This window comes from Scyliorhinus torazame, chromosome 15 (assembly GCF_047496885.1).
Source record: "Scyliorhinus torazame isolate Kashiwa2021f chromosome 15, sScyTor2.1, whole genome shotgun sequence".
NCBI classification, from domain to species: Eukaryota; Metazoa; Chordata; class Chondrichthyes; order Carcharhiniformes; family Scyliorhinidae; genus Scyliorhinus; species Scyliorhinus torazame.
Window position 1 is genome coordinate 115,819,795 of NC_092721.1, and position 21,922 is coordinate 115,841,716.

The following is a 21,922-nucleotide window of genomic DNA, read 5'->3' on the forward strand; positions in this document are numbered from 1 at the left end:
CCCTTCATTCACCTAACCCACTGCAAAGAAGAAGAAAGGACACAAGCAACCTACAGAAATATATTCATAAACAGATTCGGAGGAGTCAAGCAGTTCCCTCATGGACAAAATGGCAGAGGCAGTGTCTGTGATGGCAGCCTCCCCGATCACCACAGACATGTTGACCAGCATGTTAGCTAAAGAATTTGATTTGAAAGTAGTGGAGGCAGGCGGAAGAAAAGTGATGCAAGTCACTTGATGAAATCCTGGGCCCTCTTCAGGTGAAATTAGAAAAAGGGTTGCCAAAAGAAGTAGGGGGCCCGAACCCAACTACATACCCTGCTTGAATGGTCGGGACACATCGCTCCAGAATTGGATAGAGCCCACCAGACCTGTCGCAAGAAACCCGACAGAACAAGCCACCACAGTGCGCTTCCGTAGTTTTCAGGAGAAAGAACAGGTCCTGAAATGGGTCAAAGAACATCGGGATTGGAGGTGGGAAGACAATATTGTACAGATATTCCAGGACATGGGAGTCGAGCTGACGAGGAAGCGGGTGGCCTTCAACAAGGCTAAAGTCGGCTTCTACAGGAAAGGAGTTTAGTTTGGGGTGATGTGCCTGGCGATGCTGCGGGTCACTTAAGAGTCAAGGGGCTTGTACTTTGATACACCGGAGGAGGCAGATGCATTCATCAAGAAACATGAACTCGGTTAAAATTAATGACGCTTTGTTTGGCCTTTGACCAAAATAGGTTGGGAGGAATATTGTGGTATCCTATATACAATTCTTGTTGTTTGAGGGTGAAATTCTGCTCATCTGTCGAACCAGTTCGACAAGTTTAGCATCTGTAAATAGTTGGGTGAGGGGTGGCTAGTTTGTTGATGGTGATTATGACATTCTTTTTGTTTCACGGTGGATGGTTTTGGTGGCTATTTTGGGTGGGCCTTGGGCCCGTTTTTCTTGAGTAGGAACTTGGTGGCCCCTAGCAGTGGAAATGACTGACTCGGGAGGGGGGGGGGGGGGGGGGAGGAGAGAGAGAGAGAGAGAGAGAGAGAGAGCAGAATACTCGGCAATGGTTATCTCTGACCACGCTCTATAATTTGTGGGCTTCGCCTTGGAAACGGATTCTAGCTTGCGCCCACTGTGGAGACTAGAGGCAGCACTGCTGGCGGACAGGGGGCTCTGTGAGCAAATGACCAAAACCATTGAGGAGTGCACCTTTATTTCTCCCACCTGTTGTAGTTGGGGGGGGGGGGGGGGGGGGGGAAGAGAGAGAAGAGCGAGAGAGACAGAGACAGAGAGGTGTTGCAAGCCCATTTTGATTTGCTGTCCAATGGGAAGGCGGTGAATCTGTTTTTTTAAGCTGAGTATGGGGAGAAAGTCAGCCGTCTTCTAGCTCACCAGTTGAGGCGGTAGGCAGCTTCCCAAATGATTATACAAGTCAAAAACCCGAATAACAGTTCGGTTTCTGCCCTGAATGAAGCCAATACTGTCTTGGAGTCCTTTTACAGACACCTCTATAGGTCAGAGCCCCAGGAGAATAAGTAAATCATGTCGGTGTTTTTAGATGGGTTGTCCTAGATGGTGAAGACAGAAAAGGCGGGAGGAGTTATAGGCCCTGTTGAGCTCAACAGGAAGTTCTGAAGGGTATTGACTCGGTCTTGAGTAAGGCCCCTGGTCCTGACGGGTTTCCATCGAATTTTACAAGATGTTTGCGAGCCAGTTAACACCATCAATAGTGGGCACGGTTAACAATTCCTTGTCACCGTGGTCCTGCCCCCTACACTCTCCCAGGCTTCTATATCCCTAATTCATGGGAACGTGTTTCTTACAGACCCATTCCTCTCCTCACCGTTAACACCAAATTGATAGCTACAAATTGATAGCTACAGTGTTGCCACTGCGTTTGGAGCCATGTGTTCCGGAGGTGCTAGCAGACAGGTTTCATTCAAGGTCGTCAAGCGTCGGCTAATGTGCCGTGATTATTGAATGTTGTCCTTTCCCCCTTCCCAGTTTCCAAACCAGAAGTTGTGTCTTTGGACGCGGAGAAGGCGTTCGACAGGGTAGAGTGGGAATGCCTCTTGGAGGAGGTTTGGTCTTGGGCAGAAGTTTATTTTGTGGGTCCGACTGTTTTACAGTGCCCTACTCAGTATACGCAACAACGCTTCGAACTTGGGATATTTCTCATTAAGTAGGGGCACTAGACAGGAAGTGCTTTGTCACTAGTCCTGTTTGCACTAGCGATTGAGCGGTTGGCAATACCTCTGAGATCTTCAGATAGGTGGAAGGGTATAGACCGAGGGGAGAAGGGAGCACGGTGTCCCTGAGAACTGGGACCTATTTAAGACAAAGATGTGAGGTGTGAAGCCCTTCGTAGGGCGAATATCCACATCCTCCTATGCATGACTTAATCAAGGAAGTACATAGGGATCACCTAACTAAAGCTAGGTTGAGCAGTTTCTTTTCGGGAGTGGAAGACAGGTGTGAGTGGTGTTCTTTGGGATCTGCTAATCACACCCATGTTTTGGTTATGTCCCAGGATGGATAGCTTTTGGGTCTCCTTCTTTAACACGTTAGCGATTCTTAACACTGATCTGGAGCCTTGTCCTTTGGTGGCCATTTTCGGGGTATCAGACTCGCCGGGGTTGCAGACATGGGTGATACGGATGTTCTCGCCTTTGCCTTGCTGATAGCCAGAAGGAGAGTTCTGCTAGGATGGAGGTCTGCTTCTCCGTCCAGTGCGTTTTTTTCCTTCTAATATTGTACTTCGTAATTTCCACGTTGTTATGATTGCATTGCTTATAACAATAAACTCTTCAATAAAAAAATATATATATATTTTCAAGTATCATACATGTAACAGGTTCGCAAAATCTAAGCCCACGGGATAAAAGAGGCAGTGACAGCACGGATTCAAACTGAACTGAGCGATAGAAAACAGTTGAAAATGGCTGTTTCTTTCCAAACTGGAAGTAGGTAGATAATGGAATTCCAAGGTTCAATACTAGGGCCACTGCTGTTTTTGATAATGTAGACATGTAGTAAATGGTGAGGTAGATAGAAACAGATGTCAAGAAAACACAGACACATTGGTGGAATGGTTAACATGGGTAGATAAAAAATTCAACACAGAAGTGTGAGATGATATATTTGCCAAATGAGGAGGGACATCAAGCATCATGTGCGGGGGCCAGCAGGCTAGCTGGGTGGGCTAGTTCACGGAAGCGCAATGGGAGTTGAGTGGAAGGATGGGGGCAGGGGTAAGTACTGCTGACCGGGGTAAGTACTGCTGACCGGGGCAAGGCTTTTAAAGTGTAAGGGGAGGAAGATCGATGATGGTGGGCGCCCGAGGGGGGCCCCCGACCATGCTGGTCACGTGGAACGTGAGGATTGAATGGGCCGGTCAAGAGGGTCCGTGAGGGGGATCCAAGAGGGATCCTTAAAGCGATTGAAGGCGGATGTGGCCATACTACAAGAGACGCGCCTGAAGGTGGGGGACCAGATTAGGCTGAGAAAGGGATTTGGGCACACAGGGATAAGGCGGAGGGGGTGGAGATAGAAAGGCTAGTGAAGGAAATCCTGCAAGTGGACAGGAGATATGCAGAGGCCCCGGAAGAAGGGCTGCTAAAGGAACACCAGAGGCTGCAAATGGTACTCCACAAGTGGAGTAATCCAGAAAGTGGAGGAGGAGTCGGTGGTAGTGTTGGAGGGCATTTTGTGATACTGGACTATGATATAAATTATAGGTGGCCCTGTAACTACATTTGTGCTCCTATATTACTTTTGAATAGTTCTGATGAAACAAAAGGTACTCATTGGCTTAGATGCCTGTTTAGAAGAGGCAATTTGTAGAAGTAGATTGTGTATACACAATGCTGTTAATATCAGAAAAGACACAAAATGGCTGAACAAGCCACATTCCCTGTAAACTATCTCATGAGAACCGACCGTGGGTATGTATAGGGAGTATCCCAACAGCAACTGATAACAGCTTCACAGAACAAGACATGCAATGCATCCTTGATAAAGCTCAAGGCCTCCAGTTGCAGACAGGACATCATTATGTTAGTTTTGAATGACTTCTGTATGAAGATGGGGCGGGTAAGACAACACCCACTTTAACCATATATGTGATAACTGGGATGCTAGGAAAATTGATTGACTGCATGTAATAAAGTGTGACGCGAATATAGTTGATTGATTGTATGTAAATGAGAATACAACTAATTCCGCCCCTTGAAGCCTTAGCTCAAGTGAGAAAAGGTGCTGTCAATAGGCTGCGGAGTCTCAGGCCTTCTCTCCCAGAATTTTGACATAATAAAGTGATTTTTTAAAACTTATACTCAGGCCTTCGTGTGAATATTTTCACCTCTACCAGTAGAACATGAAGATCGGCTGGCCTCGCTGGAGGTGGAAATGGGGATCCTGATCAGCAGCCAGAAAAGGCTGAGAGAGAAATTGAAGGATCTCGAGAACTGCTCCAGGAGGCAGAATTTGAGGATTGTTGGATGCCCGAGGGCATTGAAGGAGCAGAGGCTGCCAACTTTGTGGCAAGTATGCTGGAGAAGTTGATGGGGGAGGGAGCCTTTAATCGGTCCCTTGAGGTAGATTGGGTGCACAGGGCGTGAGGAGGCCGCAGATGGGGGAACAGCCGAGGCGATGGTGGTGAAGCTGCATCGATTTCTGGATAAAGTAAAGATCCTGAGATGGGTGAAGCAGACTAAAAAGGTGCACCTGGGAGGGGAGTGAGTTGCGGTTTTACCAGGACCTGGGTGCGGAGCTGGCTAAGCAGAGGGTTGGGTACAATCGGATAACGGCTGCCCTCTACAAGAAGGGGGTTTTGTACCCTGCCCGCTTGTGGGTGACGCTTCAAAAACAGGAATTTTATTTTGACTCGCTGGTGTTTGATATCTACAAGGAATTGATGGTATGGGAGGATGCCCTGGTGGAGGAGATTAAGCACAACTGAGAGGAGGGACTGGTGAGGGGTGGGGGAGGAGGTGTGGGCCAAGACATGGGTAGAGGTCATGCAGATAGCCAACGCATCCTCTGCGTGTGCAATTTTGAGAGCTTCATCCAGTTTACGCTTGTGCATAGGGCTCACATGATGGTGCCGAGGATGAGCCGGTTCTTTGCGGGAGTGGAAGACCGGTGTGGGCGATATGGGTTACCTAGCAGAATTCCTGAGGTTGGCAAAGGTCAAGTTCACTTTGCGGGGGTCAGCAGAGGTGTCAGCTGGGGGGGAATATATGTAAAAGCTCTTTTAAAAATATTATTCAAAAAAATCATGGCGGATTTAGGTAAAATAAAGAGAAACTGATTGCAATGCCTGAAGGATGTATAACAAGCAGCCACAGAGCTAGCAGTGTATAAACCAGAGGAAACTTGAGGCAAAACATTTTCACACAAAGAACAGTTAGAATTTGGGAGGTCACGATGGGTTGGTTAGTACAGCCTCAATAGGAGCATTTGAAAGGGAATTAAATAAATATTTGGCGAAAGAGAATACAATCTTAACTCATAAACTTAATCTTTAAATGGATATTAAGTTCCACATACTTGGACAGTTCCTTCATTTCTTCTTCATGAAGCCTTCTCCTGTCATTTAGTTCTTCCGGCAGGTATTGAATGATCAGTTCTTCTGTCAAGAATGTCTTACTGAAAGCTCTCGTTACCAAATACTGCAACAAACAGAAAGCAAAGTGACAGTCCAATTAGAAAGCCTAATTGGATGGATAAACATGCAACCCTTATGCTTTTTGAAGTTAACCTTAAAGGGTCTTTGGAAGCTTTTAATATTGTAAATGCTATTATAGAGTCAGCGACGTTTACAGCATGGAAACAGGCCCTTCGGCCCAATTTGTCAATGCTGCCCAGTTTTTAACCACTAAGCTAGTCTCAATTGCCCGCATTTGACCCATATCCCTCTACACCCATCTTATCCATATAACTGTCTAAATGTTTTTAAAAGACAAAATTGTCCCTGCCTCTTTTACTGCCTCTGGCAGCTCGTTCCAGACACTCACCACCCTGTGTGTGAAAAAATTGCCCCTCTGGACCCTTTTGTATCTCTCCCCTCTCACCTTCAAACCTATGCCCTCTAGTTTTAGACTCCCCTACCTTTGGGAAAAGATGTTGACCTTATCTATGCCCCTCATTATTTTATCAACCTCTATAAGATCACCCCTGAGCCTCCTACTCTCCAGGGAAAAAAGTCCCAGTCTATCCAGCCTTTCTTCAAACCATCCAAGTCCCAGTAGCATCCTCGTAAACCTTTTCTGCACTCTTTCTAGTTTAATAATATCCTTTCTAGAACAGGATGACCAGAACTGTACACAATATTCCAAGGGTGTAGAACTTCAACAAGACGTCCCAATCGTGTATTCAATGTTCTGACCAATGAAACCAAGCATGCCGAATGCCTTCTTCACCATCCTGTCCACCTATGGCTCCACTTTCAAGGATCTGTAAGCCTGTACTCTAGATCACTTCGTTCTATAACTTTCCCGAACACCCTACCATTAACGGAGTAGGTCCAGCCCCAATTTGACCTACCAAAATGCATCATCACATTTATCTAAATTAAACTCCACCTGCCATTCATCAGCCCACTGGCCCAATTGATCAATATCCCATTGCAATTCTAGATCATCTTCACTGTCCACTATGCCGCTAATCTTGGTGTCATCTGCAAACTTACTAACTATGCCTCCTAAATTCTCATCCAAATCATTAATATAAAGAACAGTGGACCCAGCACTGATACCCGAGGCCCACCGCTGGTCACAGGCCTCCAGTTTGAAATTAACCCTCTACAACCACCCTTTGTCTTGTCGACCAGCTAATTTTGTATCCAATTGGCTACCTCACCCTGGATCCCATGAGATTTAACCTTATGCAATAACCTACCATGCGGTATCTTGTCAAGGTCTTGCTAAAGTCCATGTAGACAACGTCGACTGCACTGCCCTCATCTAGGTTTTTGGTTACCCCTTCACAAAAACTCAAATCAAATTTGTGATTCATGTCTTTCTCCTTACAAAGCCATGCTGACTTTCCCCAATTATCCCTTGCCTCACTAAATTCCTGTAGATCCCGTCTCTCAGAATACCTTCTAACAACTTACCCACCACAGACGTTAGGCTCACCAGTCTGTAGTTCCCAGGCTTTTCCCTGCGGCCCTTCTTAAACAAAGGCACAACATTTGCTACCCTCCAATCTTCAGACACCTCACCTGTGGGTATTGACGATTCAAATATCTTTGCTATGGGATCTGCAATTTTGACCCTAGCCTCCCACAACGTCCTAGGATACATTTCATCAGGTCCCACTTATCTACCTTGATGCGCTTTGTGCATCTCCTTCTGGTCATTAACTGAGGTTCTGAATGTAAAATGGATGCCTCTCAGCAGGTTGGGTGCGATAGGTGAAGGGCAAGCAGCAAAATAACAAGGAAGTCACCTATGTGGGTCTTGATAAGCCTCAATAGCAGTGTCAGAAAAATATTGGGATCTGCCCACCCCCCACCCTGGATTTACTCTTTTGCCCTTTATGTATTTGTAGAAGCTCTTTGGATTCTCCTTTGCCTTATCTGCCAAAGCAATCTCATGTCCCCTTTTTGCTCTCCTGATTTCCCTCTTTAACTCTACTCCAACAACCTCTATACTCTTCAAGGGATCAACTTGATCCCAGTTGCCTATGCATGTCATAGGGCTCCTTTTTTTTGACCAGGGCCTCAACATCCCAAATCATCCAGGGTTCCCTCGTTCTATTAGCCTTGCCCTTCACTCGAAAAGGAATATGCTTATCCTGAACCCTGGTTAACACACTTTTGTAAGCCTCCCACTCACCAGCCATCCCTTTGCCTGCCAACAGACTTCTCCACTCAACTTTTGAAAGTTCCTGTCTAATACCATCAAAATTGGCCTTGCCCCAATTTAGAATTTTAACTTTTTTGACCCATCATTCTTCATAGATATCTTAAAACTAATGGAATTATGGTCACTGGTCCCAAAATGATCCCTCCTTTCTGTCACCTGCCCTTCCTTATTTCCCAAGAGGAGGTCAGGTTTTGCCCCCTTTCTAGTCAGGTCATCCACATACTGAATGAGAAATTTCTCCTGAATGCAATCAACAAATTTCTCTCCATCCAAGCCCCTAACGCTTTGGCTGTCCCAGTCAATGCTGAGAAAGTTAAAGTCCCCAACTATTATCACCCTATTTTTCTTGCAGCTATCTGTAATCTCCTTACATATTTGCTCCTCAATTTCCCACTGACTATTTGGGGGCCTGTAGTACAATCCTTTCAAAGGGATCTCTCCCTTCTTATTTTCCAGTTCTACCCATATAGACTCAGTGGACGAACCCTCGGATATATACCCTCAGTACTGCAGTGATATTCTCCCTAATCAATAATGCAACTCCCCCTCCTCTCTTACCTCCGGTTTTATCTTTCCTATTGTATCTGTACCCTGGAACATTGAGCTGCCAGTCCTGCCCGTCCCTTAGCCATGTTTCAGTATTGCTATAATATTCCAGTCACATGTACCCATCCATGCCTCGAGTTCATCTGCCTTGCCCGTCAGGCCTCTTGCATTGAAATAAATGCAGTTTAATCCTTGCTCTCTGCCATGCTTTCTCAGACCATCTGTCCGGTCATGTTTTGTACACTCTCCGTGTTTTATTTCTCTTAGCCTTACTGGACCCATTCACATTCTCCAGTCTCTCATGTACTGTGGCCCTTTGTTGATTTTTGACATTGGTTTCTCTGCCTTTCACTTTTCCCCTTACTGCCTTTTGTTTCTGTCCCATTTCAGTCCCCAGTTTACTTCCCTCCAACATCCTGCATCAGTTCCCATCCCCCTGCCACTTAGTTTAAACCCTCCCCAACAGCACTCGTAAACACTCCCCCTAGGACATTGGTTCCAGTCCTGCTTAGGTGCAGGGACAATCATTGGAACACTCTTGTTTGATATCAGAGATATTGGCGCGATTTAATGGGACAAGAGTCCCGTTTTGTGCGCGTTTAGCAGGGCGTTTCTCAGCGTCTGAAAAACATTGCGTTATTGGTTTTAAATATTTTTTATTCTCCTCCTTTTTCACATTCGGTCCCAAATTTACACCCACCAACAATAAATAATAATCAGTAACAAATTTGTCAATCCCCATATCAATAACAACGATCCCATCCTCCCACCAAACCCCAAACATTAGCCCGCATGTTCACACAAACAAATGACAAAAAGGAATTAGGGATCACCCATAGTCGCTATTAACATACACAGCCCCCCCTCCCCCAACCCTCTCACCCACCCGCCCCAACTAATGTTCAATGATATCCAGTTCTTGAAAGTGCATAATGAATAATGCCCATGAATTGTAGAACCCCTCCATCCTTCCCCTCAGTTCAAATGTAACCTGCTCAAGAGTCAAGAATTCCAACAGTTCCCCAACACGCCAGGGCACATGGTGGAGAGGTTGCTCTCCAACCTATCAGGATCCGCCTTTGGGCGATCAACGTGGCGAAGGCTACAACATCTGCCTCCGCACCCGTTTCCAACCCTGGCTGGTCCGACACCCCGAATATGGCCTCCCGGGGGCCCGGGTCCAGTTTCACGTGCACCACTTTAGAAGTTACCCCAAAAACCTCCTTCCAGTAATCCTCTAGCTTTGGACAGGACCAAAACATATGAATGTGATTAGCACCCCCCCCCCCCCACCCCCCCGCGCAACGTTCACACACATCTTCTACTCCTTCAAAGAATCGGCTTGTCCTCGTCCTAGTGAGGTGTGCTCTGTATACAACCTTCTGCTGTATCATCCCCAACCTCGCGCACGAGGTGGCGCATTCACTCTCCAGAGCACCTCATACCAGAACCCCTCCTCCATATCCTCTCCCAACTCTTCCTCCCACTTTGCTTTGATCCCTTCCAGTGGTGCCTTCTCTTCCAAAATAGCTGCGTAAACCATCAATACTACTCCCTTCTCCAGTCCCCCCCCCCCCCCCCAGTCATCAGCACCTCCTCCCGCAATGTGGAGGCCAGCTCCACCGGGAAGCCCTGTATCTCCTTTCTGGCAAAATCCTGAACCTGCATGTATCTAAACATTTCCCCCTGCTCCAGCCCATACTTCGCTTCCAGCTCCTTCAATCCTACAAACCGACCCCTAAGAAACAAGTCTTTTAGTGTCTTAATCCCCTTCTGCTCCCATTTCAGAAAATTTCCATCCCACTTCCCTGGCTCAAATCTGTGGTTCCCCCGAATCGGCATTTCCCTCGATTCTGTCCCCAACCCAAGTGTTGGCAAAACTGCCTCCAAATTCTCAATGAAGCTATTATTACCGGACTCCCTGATTATTTCCCCGGGACCATCGGGAGCGATGCTGTTGCTAGTGCTTTCAATCCGGACACCCTGCACAAACTCTCTTCCATTCTGACCCACTGGGAATTAATCCCTCTGACCCAACTCTGCACATTCTCCACATTCGCCGCCGAGTACCCATACATCAGGTTCGGAAGACCCAAACCCCCTGCCTGCCTTCCCCTCTGTAACAGCGCCTTTCTAACTCTGGCCACCTTCCCTCCCCATATGAACAAAGTAATCCTTCCCTCAATCTCTCTGAAAAAAAGCCTTTGGCAGGAAAATCGGCAGTCATTGAAAAATAAATAGAAATCGCGGTAACACGTTCATTTTAACCGCCTGTACCCGACCCGCCAGTGACAGAGGGAGACCATGCCACCTTGCCAGATCAGCTTTCACTCTCGCTACCAAACTAGAAATGTTGTACCTGCGGAGCCTCCCCCACTCCCGGGCAACCTGCACCCCCAGTTACCTAAAGTGAGTCCCTGCCCTACGGAATGGCAGCCTCCCCACCCCCAGCGAATACACCACAAAATACTCACTCTTGTCTGTACCCCAAGAAAGACCCAAACACTCGAAGCAGCTCCAATATTCCCCCTATCGATACACTCGGTTCCGACACGTATAACAGCAAGTCATCGGCATATAAGGACACCCTATGCTCTATCCGCACCCGCAGCCCCCCCCCCCCCCCGCACTATTCCTTTCCATACCCCTGAAATTCTTAATGCGATGGCCAACGGCTCAATCGCGAGTGCAAACAGCAGGGGGGACATAGGACGTCCCTGCCTAGTCCCAAGGTGGAGAGAAAAGTATTTCGAGTGATTTTGTTTGTGCGGACACTCTCCCTCGGTTCCTTATATAGTAGCTTTACCCATTTCACAAATCTTGGTCCAATCCCAAACCGCTCCAGAACTGCCATCAAGTACCCCCATTCTACCCGATCAAACACCTTCTCAGCATCCAATGCCACAACCAGCTGTTTCCTTCCCCTCCGCCGGTGCCATAACGGCGTTTAATACCCTTCTAACATTTGAAAAGAGCTGCCTCCCTCTCACGAACCCCATCTTATCTTCACCTATCACCTTCGGGAGGCACTCCTCCAGCCTACCCGCCAGTACCTCCACCAATACTTTTGCGTCCACATTCAGAAGTGATATGGGCCAATACGACCCACACTCCTTCGGATCCTTATCGTTTTTTAGCAACAGGGAAATCGATGCCTGCCCCAACGTTTGTGGCAACACCCCCTTCCCTATCGCCTCTTCAAACATCTCCACCATCAGGGGTGCCAGTTTATCCTTGAATTTTTTATAATATTCCACCGGAAACCCATCCGGCCCTGCCACCTTCCCCGACTGCAACCCACCAATCACATCCTTCATCTCCTGCTCCACTGCTAACATTGCGTTATTCAACAGGCCTTTGCCATTTAAAAACATTTTTAATTTGGCCTCAGGTGAGGAACACCCCGCCCAAGGCCGCACTTACCTCATTTCTGCACCGACGAGCTCAGCTCCCAGTGCAGGAAGACGACTCACAGATCAAGGTGCCATTTTTAAATGCTGCCCTGATCTTTCGACCACCCCTCAGCCACCTCACCGCAGCCTCCGGGCACCCCCACTGCACCCAATTTAGTTCCTGGGGTGGCGGCGGGGGGGCTGGAGGACCCCCAAAGCGCAAGGCACCCCTGGACCCAATCCCTGGTATGGGCAATCTGATGCTACCATCCAAGCACCCTAGTGGTGCAAGGATTGCATTTGCACTGCAGGTAAAAAAAAAAGTGAGTACATGCAAGAATGGGAGTCCAATGCCACTTGTTCTGTGGCGATTCCTAGCTTTGAGAAATTGTAGAGAAGATATGGAAGAATTGCACATGTACCATTAACAGAATGTTTATTATTGGCATTGAAGCGGGTTGAAGTTATCACCATTTACCAATAAATTAATGTAAAGGTTTTCTTTTTAGAACTTGTTCACATAGTTTTTCTTCTCAAATCTCACCAAGGGCAATAATTCCTCTGGAAATTTAAAGTGAGCCAGTTAATTGTTTCAGAAGTCCTTGCGAAAATTAACTTGTGGGCAATATCTTACTTTCATGAGATGCAAGAATTTATAGTGGTAAAATAACAGACAATTGGATTATTTCACTCATTAATTTTATGAAATTTAGCGAAGCTTTATAACTAGTATAATGCAATTTTGTTTTTCATTAAAAATACAATATGTACAGTACTAACCTCTGCTACATTTTCTTTACAGAGCGGGCAGTCAAAATTATGATCCAGACTGCGTTCTAGACACTTCAAACAGAAGGTGTGCCCACAAGCAGTGGTGACAGGTTCATAGAACAACCTGTGGAAGAACAAAAATGCTTGTTTTTAAAAACTGCATTTTTTTGGAAGCGCAAAACATTCCAAGTTCTTAATCAAATTACAGGTAATGAAGCTGCATCATTTCCCAATTTATTTGTACTGACAAACTGGAGTGATCCTATTGTCATTCATGCTGTCAGGGAAGCTTAATTATTCTCACCAAGAATGCATTGAAGTCCACTGTACAAGCATTTTACACTCTGGTGAAAGTAAATTGTCAATTCTTAAATGGAACAATTTCTAATTTTTTTCCTTCAGAGTTCAAGATTGTGGAATGGAAAGCCTTTTTTAAAATATCTTTAATTCTGTTTTTAAACATTGACATTTTAAACATAACACAAGAAAATCCTCACACCCCAATAACAAAAGCCCCACTTCCCACAGCTGACCGTAACCAACTCTTTAAACAAAGCCCCATCTCTTGTGGAAGCCCTCACTCACCCCCTTCAAAATAAACCTTTTCCAAATACTCCATCAAATCCCCCAGCCATGCTGAGGCACATGTCAGAGAAGCTGATCTCCATCTCAACAAGATCCACCTGCAAGCAATCAGCCCCCGTTCCTGTCTGCAGCAAGTCCAACACCCCAAACATGGCCCCCAGGCGACTGGACTCCAAATCCACATGCAAGATCGCCGACATGGTGCTGAAAAACCTCCAAAATTTCTCCAACTTCGGACAGGACAAGAAAAAATGCACATGGTTGTCCTGGCCCCACCCACACCGCCCACAAATGTCGTCCACCCAATCAAACAACCGGCTCACCCTCGGCTTCCGTCAGGTGCTCCCTATGCCCCACATCTCCCCAGTCTCGTGCACAAGGCTGAAGTGTTCACCCACCTCAGCACCTCACACCACAACTCCTCCTCCATCAACACCCCACCCAACAACGAGGAGGGCAGCGCCACCGGAAAAGTCGGGGAAACTTTCTTCGCAAAATCCCTCACCTAGATCTACCTAAAGGCCTCCCAGCGCGGGATACAAACTTCACCACCAACTCTTCCAAACTCGCGAACCACCTTTCTAGAAATAAGTCCTTCATTTCCATCACCACCCACTCGCAAAACCTAGCATCCAACCTTGCTGGGTCAAACACATGATTGCCTCAGATCGGCTTAAACACCAACCTCACACCTAACTTTTTAAAAATTATTTTTTTTTTTTTTTAATTTAGAGTACCCAATTCATTTTTTCCAATTTCAATTAAGGGGCAATTTAGCGTGGCCAATTCACCTAACCTGTACATCTTTGGGTTGTGGGGGCGAGACCCACACAAACACGGGGAGAATGTGCAAACTCCACACGGACAGTAACCCTGAGCCGGGATTGAACCTGGGACCTCGGCGTCCTGAGGCAGCAGGGCTAATGCACTGCGCCAGTGCTGCCCCTACCCCTAACCTAAAGGGATATCAAAATTGTCTCTATATCTTCAATGTGGCTACTACCACGGACTCCCCAAATATATACCTGGGGCGAACGGGAGGGGCGTCGTTGACAGCACCCCCGATTCCCTGCCAAGAGCCTGCCTCCATCTTCACCCACAAAGCCTCCGGCTCTGTAACACAACCTTCTCAGCGTTCGCCGCCCAATAATAATACAAGTTTGGAAGGGCCGCCCTTTCTGCACCACCATTTTCCGAATCTTTGCTACCTTACCTGTCCAAACAAACGACGAAATCAACCGTTCCACCCCCATAAAAATGTTTTCGGGAAAAAGACCAGTAGGCACCGAAATAAAAATAGAAACGGTGGCAAAATATTCATCTTTAATCGCCTGAACCCAGCCCCCTGTCAATGATAGGGGAGGGCTGTCCCACCTCAGCAAATCCGCCTTGACCTTACCCACCAGGCCCTCGTGAAATTCAATTTACAGAGCCGGGCCCATTCGCAAGCCACTTGCACTCCCAAATAAAAAAGTGGGTAGTTGCCGCCTGAAACAACAACAACAACCACCACCCCCGCCCCCCAACCCAGCTCCCACCCTTGGAAAAGACATCAAAAAACACTCACTCTTTTCCAGGTTCAATTTACAACCCGAAAAAGTCCCAAATCTCCTAAGCAGCCCCATTATACCCCTCACCGTAGAGCCAGGGTTGGAGATGTACAACAACAAATCATCGGTATACAAAGACACCCTATGCTCCACCCTCCCACCCCCTTCCACTTATCCGAGTACCTCAGCCCAATGGCCAAGGGCTCTATTGCCAGGAGGGCAGGACATGTAACTGAGAATACCCCAAATTCATCTCTGTGCGCTCTCGCCTCCGGTTCCCTATGTAACAATTTGACCCACACTACAAACTTAGGCCTAATCCCAAACAAATCGCTCTATGCTACATGGTCAAATGCCTTCCTCTGTGACCAGCGCCACCACCATCTTCGTTCCTTTCCTTCTGCTGGAGAGTGCACTACATTTAACAAATGGCCCACGTTCGAGGACAACTGCCTACCTTTTACGAACCCCATCTGATCGTCCCCAAACGTCTACAGGAGGAACTCCTCTAACCACATTTAGATATTGGCCTATACGTCCCACACTCACACCAGGTCCTTAACCTTCTCTAACAACAACAAAATGAATGCCTGCCCCATCGTCTCCGGGAGTTAGCCACATTATCTTGAAGCCACATTACCTTGAAACATCTCCACTAACAGCGGCGCTAGCCTATCCAGCGGGAACCCATACAGCCCCAGTGCCCTGCTCGTTTCCATCTTCCCCACTGCCACCCATAAGACATAGGAGCAGAATTAGGCCACTTGGCCCATCGAGTCTGCTCCGCCATTCAATCATGGCTGTTATTTTTCTTATCCCCATTCTCCTGCTTCTCCCCATAACCCCCGATCCCCTTATTAATCAAGACCTCCTTCATCCCCACTGGCTCCTCCTCGTGGACTCCAACCCCTCTGGAGTTGTGTAAACTTCGCCGGGTAGACCACTCCAAACCATACGTTGCTCTTGTACGGACGGAGCCTTCGCCTTACCAAAGCCACATGTCTTGCCAGCTCCGCCGTGAAACCTTCGTATATACGAATGCCACTACCTTCCCACCTCTACTCTCGATTCTGCTTCACCCATCTCAGCACTTTCTCCTTCACCTGGTAGCTATGAAAGCAGAATATCACAGCTTTTGGTGGTTCTTTGCCTTTGACTGGAGCCCTATCTAGCTCAAAGAGGGAGGCATCCTCATCCATCTCCCCCAACACTTTGACGAACATCTCTGCAAACTACTCCATCGGCCTCTGGCCCTCATACCCTCTGGCAATCCCACAATCCACATATTCTGCCGTTGTGACCGGTTTGGCACTCAGCCCTTTGTTACAGCTCCTCACCCTTCGATGTAAACTGGTCGCTGTGCCACAACAATGCCTCCTCCACCCCTTCAACATCTCTTGCTCCCGCACCGAGGCCTCCTCCACCCCCTTCAACACCTCTTTTTGCTCCCGCACCGACGTAGACGTCTTTCCCAAAACTTCCTTTATCAAAGCCAGTGCATCATCCACAAACTCCTTGGGCGAGGCCATCATCTTCTTCCGAAGCCTATCAGAATGTTTGCCAAACTACTGCTCAAACTCCACTGCCAACATCTCAGCCAGCTTGTCCACTGTAATGGGAGCAGCCCCACCCAGAACTCCGCACCAAACCCGAACTCTCAGGCAGACTATCGCTCGTACCTTTTCGCCTTGTATTCTTCTTCTGGGTTTTTGACATCTTTTAGTTGCCGCAACTTTTCTAGAGATCAATAATAACATTTTCCCCAAAATCTGGGTGAAAAGGGCCAAAAAACGAAAGCTCTAGCAGTAGCCACCCAACATGCGACCTTCTCCTACATGTCGCCACCACATGGAAAGCTGGTAATGAATGAGCTACAAACAGTGAGCCAGCTTCCCAATGGCATAGAGTCATAATGGGTTGTGTCAGTGCTTAACATTTTATTCCATTCTATTAATAATGATCCAGAAGACTACATTGGCAGCAGTAATTAAATTGCCAGTGACACAAATCATATAGCAGAATCAGGATCTTTTGAGGGCAACAGATACAAATGAGAGTTTGATAGTGTGGTACTGAAGGCAGGCTGAAACAAAGGCTGCCTCATGAAACCCTGGCTGGAATCAATACTGGCTGCAAAAGCACCCAAGTCAAAGCATAAACCTGTTTTTTGTTTTTTTTTTTAATTTAGAGTACCCAATTAATTTTTTCTAATTAAAGGGGCAATTTAGCATGGTCAATTTACCTACCCTGCACATCTTTGCATTGTGGGGCAAAACCCATGCAAACACAGGGAGAACATGCAAACTCCACACGGATAGTGTCCCAGAACCGGGATAGAACCTGGGATCTCGGCGGCGTCATGAGGCAGCAGTGCTAACCACTGCCATAAACCCGTTATTGATTACCCACTCCAAGTCTATGAATATGTATTCCAAACACAGGTGATCAACTTTGCAGCAGGACGATGGACAGACAAAAGAAGCCATCAGACTCCTGAATGAGCTGATGGTTGGTCAGACAAAAGGAGTTTCAGAGGACAATGAACCACCATTGATAGCACAATTGCTTCACAGCTCCAGGGTCCCGGGTTCGATTCCGGCTTGGGTTGCTGTCTGTGCGGAGTCTGCACGTCCTCCCCGTGTCTGCGTGGGTTTCCTCCGGGTGCTCCGGTTTCCTCCCACAGTCCAAAGATGTGCAGGGTAGGTGGATTGGCCATGATAAATTGCCCTTAGTGTCCAAAATTGCCCTTGGTGTTCGGTGGAGGTGTTGAGTTTGGGTAGGGTGCTCTTTCCAAGAACCGGTGCAGACTCAGGGGGCCGAATAGCCTCCTTCTGCACTGTAAATTCAATGATAATCTATGATTAATCTAGGACAAAGGTTCGGCACAACATCGTGGGCCGAAGGGCCTGTTCTGTGCTGTATTTTCTATGTTCTATAAACAGGAGTATCTTGTATTTCCCATTAACCAGTGGGGTCTGGCTAGGACAATTGCCGGTGGGGAGTGTACACATATGTCTCATCCAAGCTTCCCAATATAAGAAAGGAGCATCAAACAGATCTGGAGAGAGAAGCTGGGAGATGCCGGGGACAACCATCGTAAGAAGACAAGGCCCTGGGTTTCGAACCCAGAGGAGACAACAACATAGAGTGCTAGAAGCCTGCCAGCCTCCTTTACTAAGTGTGGGTAAAACCCAAAGCTCAGCTGTGAGTCGGAGTCATATTTTCTTGAGTAATAGAATTGTGAATAAAATGGAGTAAAACTGTGAACCTGTTTTGTCCTTTGTTCATCTCGTAAATAAAGACACCTGGGTAAATGAGTAAGTAAACTGTATCGAATGTATCAGAGGTTTTAAAGGTACAACAATAGATTACATGGTGCCAAAATTGGCAAATGGTCTTGAAAACAGTCAGTTACGCATTTAAGGACATGGAATAGAACAGTTACAAGGCTTAGCATCCTGAACTGTATAGCTCAGACCTCCCAGTACAAAATCTGAATTAGTTTGAGTAAACATTTGTGTTTTTTTAAGCTCCTGGACCTTGAAATGAAATGAAAATCGCTTATTGTCACAAGTAGGCTTCAAATGAAGTTACTGTGAAAAGCCCCTAGTCGCCACATTCCGGCGCCTGTTCGGGGAGGCTGGTACGGGAATTGAACCATGCTGCTGGCTGCTGACTTGTGTGATTGTCCATGAGGAATTAGAAAAATTAATAGAGAAATTTGGATTTTACTAGAGGCCTGGTTTTATGCCCCTCCCAGAAGATTGCAGACAGTATAGAACAGTGTTTTACAAACTTTTTTTTCCAGGGACCCATTTTTCCCAAGCAGCCGACCTTCGTGACCCACCATTTTTATTTACCTTTAATTCAATAGGTGAGCCTGCTTGGTCCTCACAATCTCACTTACTTTGTCATTCAATGTTACATTTCTACATGGGTTGTTCATCAGAGGTCCTGGAGCTCACCCCAGCATTGCTTTATTCTGCCGTGGACTCTTCTGCGAAGCTCTGTCTAGCAGATTCAGTTGCAGTTCCTGGCCTGTTGGTCTCTCTGGCCCTCTCTTCCTTAGCCAAAAAGATCCATTGTCAGTTCTTCACCCAGTCCTGTTGCTTGCTTGCTGGCAGCTACAAAACGGAGGAAACTCTTCACAGTAATTTTGTGCCCAGAGTACGTGACGTCAGTGTATCAGGCACATGACTTGCTCCCTGCCGCCGCTTCTTAAATGTTTTAATTTAATTTTTAAAAATCTGCTCCTGGAACCGTACGCTGACGTACTGAGGCAGCTGTCTCACCACTGGGCTCCGAGCCTGCACACTGCTACATCCAGGTGAGGGGGGCACACATGTGCACGACACCGGCATTCTTGAAAGCTGGTTGCAACTGGCATTTTTAAAAGCTGGTCGCTGCCGTTGGGCACTTCTTCCTGCGATGGGGAACGCCACAAACTATCACTACGCAACCTTCCCGACACTCACCCGCGACCCACCTACGGGTCATGACCCATGTTTGAAAATGACTGGTAGAATCCCTACCATGCAGGAGGAGGCCATTTGACCCATCGGGTCTGCACCAACCCTCCCACAATTTAGCATAGACAATCCACTTAACTTGCACATTTGACTGTGGGAGGAAACTGGAGCACCCAGAGGAAACTTATGCAGACACGGGGAAAATGTGCAAACTCACACAGACAGCCACCCGAGGTTGGAGTCGAACCCGGGTCTTTGGCACTAACCACTGTGCCGACCAGTTAGTAAAAAAAGATAAAATATTACTTTTACCACTGCCACCACCATTTATATAGTGCCATTATCATAATAAAAATGACATAGAGCATTTTAAAAGTTAACAAAATTTACACATAATCACATAAGGAGAGATCAAAACAGGTGACCAAAACCTTGGTCCAACTAATAGATTTTAAGGATGACTTCAAGTTTACAAGGGTAATAGAGTCAGCTGGGAGCACAAGTTAGGAGGTAACAAACATAGATGAAAGTTCCAACAGATCAGTTGAGGCAAGGGCAGAGCTGGGTGAAGTTACGGAGATAGAAATAGGCAGTGTTTTGTGATGGAGATTTCATGGAGATTAAATATGACATCATAGTTAGATCAGGCTGACTCAGCCTCTGCCATAGCGAGGGATCAGGTGTTTGACAAAGAATAGAGTTTGTGACAGGGGCCAAAGACAATGGGTTCAGTCTTCCCAACATTCAGTTGAAGCAAATTTTCATTCATTCAGGACTGAACGAATGCTGGGCAAGTTTGACAATTTAAAGACAGTGGAGAAGAGAAGTGAAGTGGAGGTGCAGTAGAGCTGCATATAATCAGCTTACATGTGGGTGGACGCATTCCCAATCATTATCAAGGCACAGCATGTCAATGAGAAATTGCAGGAGGATTGAGGATAGGTCTTTGGCGGATATCAGAGGTAAAAACATGGGAGCAGAGGGAAGCCACTTCAAGCGACTTTCTGGCCAGGACTAGATAAGGTAAGTACAGTACCTCCAGGCTGGACAATGGTGAAGCAGAATCGTCTAACTGTGTCAAAGGTTGTAGAAAAGGACCAGGGATTGTTTACTTTTGTCACAGATAGAAAGGAATTTGTGACTTTGGCAGGAGCCATTTTAGTACAGTGGAGGTGGAGGAAACCTGACTGGAGAAAGTCAAAATGAATTTGGAGAAAGATGGGTATCAATTTAAGAGATGGCAACATATTCAAGGGTATGTGAGGAAAGGGAGGTTAACGGTGGAGCCGTACCTAGGTGACCAAGCTACCGGTGCCTGTGGATGGTCCTTCCCGAAGGAGGTTAATGAATATTAAAGATGCAGAAGTGGAACTCCATTGTTTAAACTTCAAACTATCAGTAAATCAAAGCAGAGTGGAAAGCCATTGTTCAAATATCCTTGCTGCTGCTGGTTATAAAAAGGCTCTTAGGGTCACATTAAGAAATCAAGAGTGGTCACCCTGGTCAGATTCAAATTGAATTATTTTGGTTACAGAAACCGACCACCTCCCAGAAAAAGCAGATTTTACTAAAATCCAGATGAGTCAATTTATGCAGCTGAACTCCCCTTTACACACAACTTGTGTCAGATACATCTGACCCTATCTGTTCTGACATGATTTCCTCTTGACTAATTCAGCTGAAGAGAGTAGGCACATATGGACCAATGGTCTTGTTCCCTCCTCGATACACAAGTAAACAAGTTCACTATTTGATACTGAACTTTTAATTGGTGTAACAAAAGACTACAAATACACAATTACAATGGCCCAAACCAATGTGTAAAATGCAATACAAATTTTCAGGGTAATAAATTTGAGGAAATTTGACCCATTTGTACACTATTACTTGATCTTTTATATGGATTCAGCGAAGCCTCTGCTGTTCATTAGGATAGCTTTAACTCCTTGCAAAAGTGAAGCTAACATAAAAATAAACTTTCAGTAGTTAGGCTTGGAGGGCCAAAGAGCCTGTTCCTGTGCTTATTGTTCTTGGTTGTGAAGGGTTTGCAAATTTTCACTTTTTGTTTTAGGCACAAGGATCATGGGCAGAATTCTCCGTTGGCTGACGCCAAAATCGCGAAACGCATTGGGCAGAGAATAGGTTCCGATGCTAAAGTCATGGCGGGCCAATTTGATGCCAAATCGCAATTCTCTATCACCTCGACAGCGGCATCAATGTGCTCCAGAATGCAGGTACAGAAAACACCGGGGGTTGCATGTCATTAGCAGGCCGTCCCGGTATTCTCCAGGGATTGTGATGCTCCGCCTCAGATGGGCCGAGTTTCCAGCGGCACAGTTTGCTGACAGTTGTGCTGCTGGCCAGGGGGTGGAAGGGCACGAAACACCATTGCCGGAGTCAGCAAGGCAGTCATGCAACTGCACACACCACTAAAAGCCCACTGTGAACTTAGGGCCATGGGTCATATAGGTGACCCCCCTCTGGCCCCAGCTGACACATCAGCTGTATGGGCACGCTCCAGCACAACCAGTTCCATCTTCTTGGCTGGGATGAGTGTGTGTGGGGATTGTAATGTATATGTGGCTGCAGCTTGTCACCCATCAACCATGCAAACACAATTGGTTAATGTGGTTCATTGAGATGTTGGGAGCAATATTAGTTTGAGAACTGACATACATGCCCAAATTGGTAGCTTCCTTCCTCAGAACAAATCAACAAGTCTGTCTCACATGATACAATGCATAATTTC

The 21,922-nt window shown here is 46.6% G+C and overlaps 1 protein-coding gene across 3 annotated transcripts in view; it reads right to left on the reverse strand.

The window, feature by feature from the left end:
* The window catches only part of LOC140391757 (LON peptidase N-terminal domain and RING finger protein 2-like), a 54,321-nt gene that overhangs the window by 19,870 nt on the left and 12,529 nt on the right, over positions 1-21,922 (reverse strand). For all 3 annotated transcript variants that reach the window (XM_072476597.1, XM_072476595.1, XM_072476596.1), the window contains exons 7-8: positions 12,579-12,693; positions 5,540-5,661 (exon numbers count right to left, since the gene is read on the reverse strand). In XM_072476597.1, the coding sequence (XP_072332698.1) occupies positions 5,540-5,661; positions 12,579-12,693 (237 nt within the window). The remainder of the gene's footprint in view (positions 1-5,539; positions 5,662-12,578; positions 12,694-21,922) is intronic.